Genomic DNA, 8988 nt, shown 5'->3' on the forward strand with positions numbered 1-8988 from the left:
TCCAGATTCTTTTTTTTTTTTTGAGACAGGGTCTCGCTCTGTCGCCCAGGCTGGATGGAGTGCAGTGGCCAGATCTCAGCTCACTGCAAGCTCCGCCTCCCAGGTTCACGCCATTCTCCTGCCTCAGCCTCCCGAGTAGCGGGAACTACAGGCGCCCGCCTCCTCGCCTGGCTAGTTTTTTGTATTTTTTAGTAGAGACGGGGTTTCACCGTGTTAGCCAGGATGGTCTCGATCTCCTGACCTCGTGATCTGCCCGGCTCGGCCTCCCAAAGTGCTGGGATTACCGCCCTTTGAGCCACTGCGCCCGGCTGCCTCCAGATTCTTGCAGAGCAATGCGACATCAAGGCAGAAGATCACTTAGTACATTTTAGGCCATCACTGTTGAGAAATTTCATTAAGTACCTGACTGTACTGTGTGTCCTAAGGCATCTGACACCGAGAACTGTCATTGCCTTTGCTCCAGGAGATTGAAGTGTAAGTCAGATAACTTTGAAGCTGACAGATTAATAGAAGGACCTTACAGATCCCAGAATCAGTATTGAACTAGGACAGAAATAACTACTATCATGATACAAAAACTCAAAGTGCATCCATTCATTCTCACTTTAATATATGTGTCTATCTTACTGTTGGGGATGGGCTGCTATAAGGTACTTTGACTGTTAGTTTAATTGTTGCTCCCTGATAATTAAAAAAGGAACCAGTCTGGTGTTCTAATGTTTATCATTTTTAAAAAACATTTTTGAGGTCCTCTTGTGTGTCATTTTCTATGTGCTTGGGGCCAGCCATTATGACATTAGTTAGAGTTTAATGTGAATTAGGACTTTTACCACTTTTCAGACAATACAAATACTTTAGAACATCTTAACTCCATTTCCCCCTCCAATGTTTTGTGTTATTTTCATCATTTGTATTCTAAAAATATTTAAAATCCTCTAAGACATTAAAGTTACTGCTTTTGCAATCCGTATTTATTCAGAATTCCCTGCTTTCCTTTTTTAGTTGCTACTCATTCCTTTCTGTATTTCCTTTTTTAAAAAAAATCTGTTGCTAGTCATTTTCCTTCAACGTGAAGAACTTCCCTTAATATTTCTTATAGTACAAGACTGAAGGTGACAGTTTCCCAGCTTTTTTGTCAAAGAATATCTTTAATTTGTCTTCTTTTTTGAAGGATTTTTTTTCTTTTTTTTTTTAACCGCTTATTGAATTCTAGATTGGCAGTTACTGTCTTTCTGTATTTTAAAGACATTATTCTGTTACTTTATTGCTTCCATCATTTCTCTTGAAAAATCATCTATACAGCTATTGTTGTTCCCTTTCAAGGTAATACGTCTTTTTCTTCTGGCTGCTTTTTTGATTTTGTCTTTGTGTTTTGCTTCTACTCATTTAATTATTGGCATTGATAGGTGTAATTTTCTTTGAATTTATTCTGCTTCGGATCCACAGAGCTTGGATCTGTGGCTTGAGCTTTCATCAGGCTTAGAAAACTCTTAGGGCCGGGCGCGGTGGCTCAAGCCTGTAATCCCAGCACTTTGGGAGGCCGAGACGGGCGGATCACGAGGTCAGGAGATCGAGACCATCCTGGCTAACACGGTGAAACCCCGTCTCTACTAATAAAAAAAAAAAATTAGCCGGGCGATGTGGCGGGCGCCTGTAGTCCCAGCTACTCAGGAGGCTGAGGCAGGAGAATGGCGTAAACCCGGGAGGCGGAGCTTGCAGTGAGCTGAGATCCGGCCACTGCACTCCAGCCTGGGCGACAGAGCGAGACTCCGTCTCAAAAAAAAAAAAAGAAAACTCTTAGCCTCTGTGTCTCCAGTGCAGCTTCTGTTGCATTCTCTCTTTTTCCCCTGCAGAGAGACTCCAGTTATACATAGAGTTTTTCGCCATATGGTGCCTCCTGTGTTCCTTCAGCTGTTTTCATATTTTCCATCCTTTGTCATGGGAACCGATGTGCTTCATGGTCAACAATCCTCTGTTTGCCTGTGCCCAGCTCGCTCTTATCCCCACGTGTTGAGTTCTTAAATTTCAGTTACTCTACTTTTAATTTCAGAATTTCCAAGTGATTATTAATATTAGATTCTAGTTCTCTGTTAAATTGTTGTCGTCTACTTTATTGAATGTATTCATCCAGGTTTTAAAGTCTTTGCTAACTCACTATCCACGTCACTTGTTTTTCTCTTGTTCTTGTCTCCTGATGTGCCCTGTACTTTTTATTGAATTTTAGACATCAGATATATAAACTTGCAGAGTTTCTGGAAGATGTTTTCCACCTCTAGAAAGGATTTCCTTCTGCCTTTGGCAGGCAGTTGGACAAGGCCCAGATCACTTTAAGTCATTCTGGGATTGACATGATTTGGTCCTAAGTTTCAGTCTTTATAAAAGCCCTCTCTACTCTCTTTCTGCTTCACTCTTCACTCTTTCAGTGCCTACCACGATGTCTAACCTATGGAAGGTATTTAGCAAATGCTTTCTCAATAAAGGGTTCTTTCAGATAAGGTTTTTTATGTAGATGGATAATCATTAAATTCTCAGTAGTAGTAGTTCAGATTCACAAAAGCTTTTCTCCCCCCAACCTTGCTCCACATTTCACCCTGTTTAGAGTCTGTAGATTCCATGCATTGAATACATTCAGGGGGACTTGAGGGTTCCCCGAGTATTGGGAGACTAATGACAAAATGCAGGAAAGGAAGACACTGATCACATGGACATTTCTAAATGGCTTTCAGATTAGTGCTCACCTTTGCCAGCATCCAGAAAATTTTTTTATAAGTTCAGGGTTGAATAAAATAGACAAGAGAATAAGTCAGGAATGCCATACTCTTCTGCAGTCATGACACTTCTAGACCAGTGCTCTGATTGTGGCTCTAGTTAACGTCCTTCCACACCAGGGTTTTCTTCACTAATTATTCACTGAAGACATGCGTGGAAATACATAGGTTATATCTAAATCAGGCATTTTTTTGCTATAGAATTAAGCATTAAAATTAGAGTCATATTAGATAATTATTCTGCACAGATGAATACTTGTCTTACCTTACTTACCAGGCGACTGGTCTCTGAATTTAATTATTTATATAGTGAGTATATTTCTCTATTTGAAATTAAAGTTGGAGTTATTTAAAGATTTGGTTTACTGACAGATATCTTATTCTCTTTCAGGTTTATATCTGTCTTCATGCTTAAGATTTGGTATTTCCAATAACTTGAACCAGTGTAACTGCTAGCAACAGTTGATTAGACTTTTACTGATTTTTCTTTGCCCCAGAAACATATCAGCGCATGTTTAAAGGATGCAAATCCAAATAATTCTTATCTTCATTGCCTAACATTATCTAGCTCCAGGATACTACTGGTCAGTCCTTTGTGTTTCCTACCTAACACGTCCAAATCAAAGCCCAGTGCAATGTCATCTCCAGACTTTTCTTACTCCCAATTTTAGGGAAAAAAAAATGTCTCTGAGGTTCCAACTTCCAGAATGTTGGAATAGCTTGATCATCAACAGATAATAATGATAAAATCTGGATTATTTGAAAGCATTGGAGAATAAGCAGAAGCAGGCAGAAACAATAAGAGTCTACCCTTGTAATAAAATATGTGAGATTTATGAGTTTATGGGTTTTTGTTGTTCTCCAATCTCAGGGCAAGGATGCAAGCAGAAGCTATCGGAGCACTGAGTTTGATGCCAACAGAGCAACCAGAAAATTAAAAGGAAAATCCAGTTTTAAAAAAATTACTATACATGTGAAGAAACAGGAAAATGTGATAATTAAGGGGGAAAAAAGTCAATAGAAACAGACTCTGAGATGACCCAGGTGTCACAATTAGCAGATAATGACTTTAAGCAGCCATTATAAATATGTTCAAGGACTTAAAGGAAGGTATACACATAATAAATGAACTTATAGGGAATTTAACTGATAAACAGAGCCTATACAAAAGACCAAATGGAAATTCCAGAGCTCAAGAGCTCAATAACTAAAATGGAAAATTTACTAGTTGAGCTTAACAGTTATTGGAGACAACAGAGGAAAAAGTCAACGAACAAGAAGATATCGAACAGTAGAAATCGTCCAGTCTGAAGAAGAGAAAGAAAAAAAATTAAAATGCACATTGTAGGTAAAGGCGGGAAGTAAAAGTAGAGCAGAATTGACGTGAACTGCTCAGTGGTAATAAATTCCAGTCATTTCATTAATTCTGTGAAGAAAAAAGTTGAAAAATTAAAAATTCTTGGATTTTGAATGTCTAATCCTTAGTGTTTCCTCCAAGAATGAGGGGGAACATATCGTCTGATTTCAAAGCAAGGTGTTTTTGGTTAACTTTCCTGAGGTCGTTTCTTTCATGTGGCCATACATTTCTTAGCTTCCTGTCCTCGTCTTCCTCTTTCATTCCCTCATTCTTCCCAGTAGCTAATGGCCTTTTCCTTCTGGGTGCTACTTTTGGGAGCCAGTTAATAATGAAGTAGATGACTTCTGACAGTAGACTAAGACAAAGGAAGCCTGTGTGCTGGGACATTATATAAGGATGCATTCTTAAGTCTTCTTTTGATGTATTCTCCTGTTGTGTGGCACTTTTCACTATCATTTTCAAATTCTCAGGATTTCAAATCATGGTGAATCATTTAGTTGTTTTTAAGCATCAGTCTTTCTTAAGAGTCTGTGAATACAGAATACCAAATGATATTTCAAAATAGGCTTATTTTAATTATTGTCTCCTCTAGACACAATTCTGTTTCTTTTGGTTTAAACTCTGCAGGTGTTTCACCAAAACCAACAGCACTTTCAGCAGCAACCCTCTTCCTGTGGTCCCTGTAGTAGCACCTTATCCTCAGGATGGTTTGGAAATGAAGCCCCTCAGTCACATGAAGGTGCCTGTATGCCTGGCTTCCGCAGTCCCTGATTGTGGCCCGTTGCCTGAGGAGAGCGTCAAGGACAATGTGGAACCAGTCCCTACTCAGCGTACCTGCTGTCAGGACATTGTAAATGACGTCAGCTCTGATAGCGCAGAAGATCCAGCAGAGTTCAGCAGAGGTCAGGAAGGCATGATCAACCTTGGGATTCCAGATCGTCTTCAGTTAGCTAAGAAGCTGTGTATGGGAAGGTGATGCTTTCAGAGTTTCCCCTCTATGATTAGTTTACATATTTCTTGGGAGACTGGGTGGGATGCTGGGTCCTTTAAAAAAAGATAGGACTCAAGTTAAAGGATTCTTTTTAATTCTGTTATTACTCATGTCCTTCATCTCAGGCTGTCAATCCCATCACACTTCGGAAAATCTATTTGGAAATAGGCTTTGATTTCATTCATAGGGTAACAGAAGACGTGGTGGAAGAATGCATTTTGTGAACATGAGCCCCTTTTTGGTTTGAGTTGGTTCTGGAGTGGTAACCTTTCTATCAGATGGTTATTTTAGGGCTTTTAAGGGGTTGCTTTAATCCTCAGGTGGATTGTACAGCTACTTATGAGAGTTCAACTTTATTTAAACCTTTTAAACCTTCTGTCTCCCTCAGATTCAAACACAAACCAGGTTCTACTTACGCTCGTTTTTCTTTCTTCATGGCTCAAAGTGTGAAGAAGTTTTTAGACTGCTTTGTAAAAATCCACCTTTATCATTTGATAATGCTCCCAAACCTTTCTGTGTTTCAGGAGACAGCTGTGCCCATTCAGAAACAGAGAACGACGTTGTAAGTTGGAATGCTCTTATTTTGCCACCTGTGCCAGAGGGCTGTGCTGAAAAGACAACGTGGTCTCCGTCTGGCATTCCTTTAGACGGCCCGACAGAGGTCCTTCAGCAGCCCCAGGAAACCTGAGGATGTGCAAACAACCGGTCATTTTCCAACTTCAAGCCAGTAACTGCACAAAACAGGCCTGGGAGTGAACTGTGTGAAGGACCTTAATTCAAATCAGAGAAAATCATTATTTATTTTTTTGTAGTAGTAATGTCATATGAATGTATCTTAAAATGTGTGCCCTTTTATATTATTTATGCCTTAAATGTTTTCTTCCCCATTCCTTCCTCCCCCCAGTAGGAAACAACCTTGTTTTGCATAGTATTCAGTCACCTGGAGGGCCGAGGGGTCCTTCCATGTTTTCTAACAGCTACAGTGACAGCAAGAGCTCCTCATGCAAAGGATCCCATCTCGTGGCTGTTTTGGCTGGGAGGGAATGCAGGGGCCACTTGAAGGTTGCCACCCGCTGGCTTTTCAGGTAGAAAATGGTCTTTTAATAGTGTATTCTCAGACTTTTTTTTTTTTTTTTTGAGATGGAGTCTTGCTCTGTTGTCCAGGCTGGAGTGCAATGGCCTGATCTCGGCTCACTGTGACATCCGCCTCCCGGGTTCAAGCAATTCTCCCGCCTCAGTCTCCCGAGTAGCTGGGACTACAGGCATACAGTCACCTGCCACCACACCCAGCTAATTGTTTTGTATTTTTAGTGGAGACAGGGTTTCACCATGTTGGTCAGGCTGGTTTTGAACTCCTGACCCCAAGTGATCCACCCGCCTCCGCCTCCCAAAGTGCTAGGATTACAGGCGTGAGCCACCACGCCCGGCCTGTATTACTAGACTTTCTGAGAACACTTTGAAGTCAGCTGCAGTTGTGACCCATGTTTATAATAGCGGACTTGGCTGGCGAATTTTACAAGAGTGCCTTCCACAAAAGTGGTAACGTGTCCTGTTGACTTTCTATCTGCACGTGGGCACAAGTGACGTTCATTTGCTAGGCACTAGTCATCGTGTTGTGGATGTGGTGGAGTGTAAGGTCTTGATGAATTCTGGCAGTATGCAGAAAAGAAACCAAGGCCAGAGAGACACATAATGCCTCATGTCCCACTGCTTTCAAATTCCATTTATTTATCAAATGGCTACTATGGGGCTCTTTTTGACTGTTTCTAGGAGTAGGAACAAAATAAGACATTAAGTGGTGGCTTGAAGAGAAAGATACACATTTTTAGAAGAAAGAAAGGGGAAGGCTGCAGGGAGCCCGTCTTGGTGGGAGCTCTCCAGTCTGTTGGATTAGCGTAGGAATATGCTCATGGTGCCCTGACGCTGAAACTAGTCATCCCCCACCTCCAACATAGGCAGCAGCCTGCAGGGGTGAGTGTCAGAAAAGACTTACGTTGGAAGAAAAGGGTTTTTTTTTTTTTTTCTGAAATTTCCTGATACCTCTTTCAGAATGTCACCCTTGTAAACAGGCACCCAAAGCGTTGGTCAGCAGAGCTCCTGACCACGGCTGCCTCTGCGTGACAAGGACATTTGCAGCTGCCTTTGGAAGGCTCTTCACATTAAAAAGCAATAATCATATCAGTGTGTTTCATAGCTTGAGTCAAGCTTTCAAGGATCACTGCTCCTTTTTGCATTATGCATCCATTTGGGGAAAGAAACAGAAAATTATTCTCTTTATATAGAGTCAAGCAATTCCAGCAGAAGTGAAGAAATGTTAGTTTCCCAGAAATCGCAGTGGAATAGAATATAATACTCTGTTAACCAACTTTCTGTATAAATGCATCAGTATTCCCTTACATATGTCTATATATTTTATAATAGAACTGTTAGTGAAAATGTGCTTGTTTAAGCTGGGTCACTATGCAAGAGTTACTTCCAGTAGAATGTAGTGAATGTAATTCCCTAGTCAGATATTAGGGATGCTGTAGGCCCAAGTTCTACATTCCAGATGTCCGTGCCTATAGTATACTGGATTTATTCTTCATGTTGCTTCGATGCAATTAGCTCTGGAGGGGGATAGCTGCGTCCTTTATTTATGGGACTAGCAAAGGACAAAGTCCCAGCGTGCAGAATCTGAAAACATACCCTGTGTTAGCCAATCAAGTTACAGCAGTGCTGTCACAAAGGGCGTTTTAGAAAACAGGCGAGTCGATGTCCATAGACGACAGCCATTTTGATTCAGGAAACAGGCGTATTAGCGTGAGCCTTAGGTCATGAACTGCTTTTAAAGATTGAGTTTGAATATGGGACCTGTCCATGAGGAAGAGAAAACGGCTTTACCTTTAGGACAGTCTCATTGTGGACTGCTTTATTTATATTATTAGTAACGCTGTTTTAAGTGTTATTCTTTTTATTGTATTTTATTTATAAAAAATGCCTTTATATATTGAAATATATAAATATATATATACACACACACATATATATATATAATTGCCTGTATGTTTAGGCGGTATGAGTTCTCCCTAAGTGTGAGTTGGCTCTGAACTTGTCTGCCCTGCGCAGGCACCCAAACAGTCCTACCTAATGTCACTTCACCAGGAAATGAGAGGACATGGTACAGTGTGAGAGAGAGCACTAACACGTGTTGAATAACTGCTGTGTACCAGGCACTGTGCTCGGTGCTTGTTACTGTTAACTCATTTAACCCTCACAACACATCTACAAAGTTGACATTAAAATCCCCAAGTCACTCAGTGAGCCATGGGACCTGAATCCGAACCCAGTTTATCTGGAGCCATAATCTGGGCTCCTCCCATTTTTCCATCCTGCTTTCCACAAGCATGGCGGTTCACTCTTTGGATAGAACCAGTCCCGTTCCGTCTGCTGTGATCTGTCCCTGCTGTGGAATTCCTCTGAGGCTCCAGCTCCACAGCCGGAGAAGCTGCCCTCTGGCCTCTGTGGGCAGAGCTCTGCTTATGACTTCGTCTTCCAGGAGTCCACATTTCTCCCCTTGATGCGCCCGTCTGCCACCTCCACCTGGAAATTTGAGCTTTACTGTGCTCAGTGATCAGGAAATTGGTCAAGCCTCTTCATGTTCCTTCTCATCTAGAATTCTGTGTGATTGTTTTAGCGTTAAACTGCCCTGCTCCCACTGTATCATTTCACTATCTCCTTTTAATGTTTTTCTTTCAGTTTTGCACTGACAGTCTGGTGACAGGTGCTGCCAGGGTGCAAGTGAAATGGCAATGTTCTAAACCTTTTGCAGTGTTCTTAGCAAAAGCCTTTCTTTCTGGGTTTTGTTTTTGTCAAATGAGTCTATGAAGACTCGG

At 41.2% G+C, this 8988-nt stretch overlaps 1 protein-coding gene across 1 annotated transcript in view; it reads left to right on the forward strand.

Annotated features, from left to right (window-relative positions):
• Positions 1–6277, forward strand: part of CDON (cell adhesion associated, oncogene regulated) — a 102288-nt gene extending 96011 nt beyond the window's left edge. Inside the window, 3 exon segments of the mRNA XM_030918424.1 lie at positions 4753–5080; positions 5082–5097; positions 5641–6277. Coding sequence (XP_030774284.1) covers positions 4753–5080; positions 5082–5097; positions 5641–5804 — 508 coding nt within the window. The 3' untranslated portion in view covers positions 5805–6277.
• The last annotated feature ends 2711 nt before the right edge of the window (positions 6278–8988 follow it).

This window comes from Rhinopithecus roxellana, chromosome 15 (assembly GCF_007565055.1).
Source record: "Rhinopithecus roxellana isolate Shanxi Qingling chromosome 15, ASM756505v1, whole genome shotgun sequence".
Lineage (NCBI taxonomy): Eukaryota > Metazoa > Chordata > Mammalia > Primates > Cercopithecidae > Rhinopithecus > Rhinopithecus roxellana.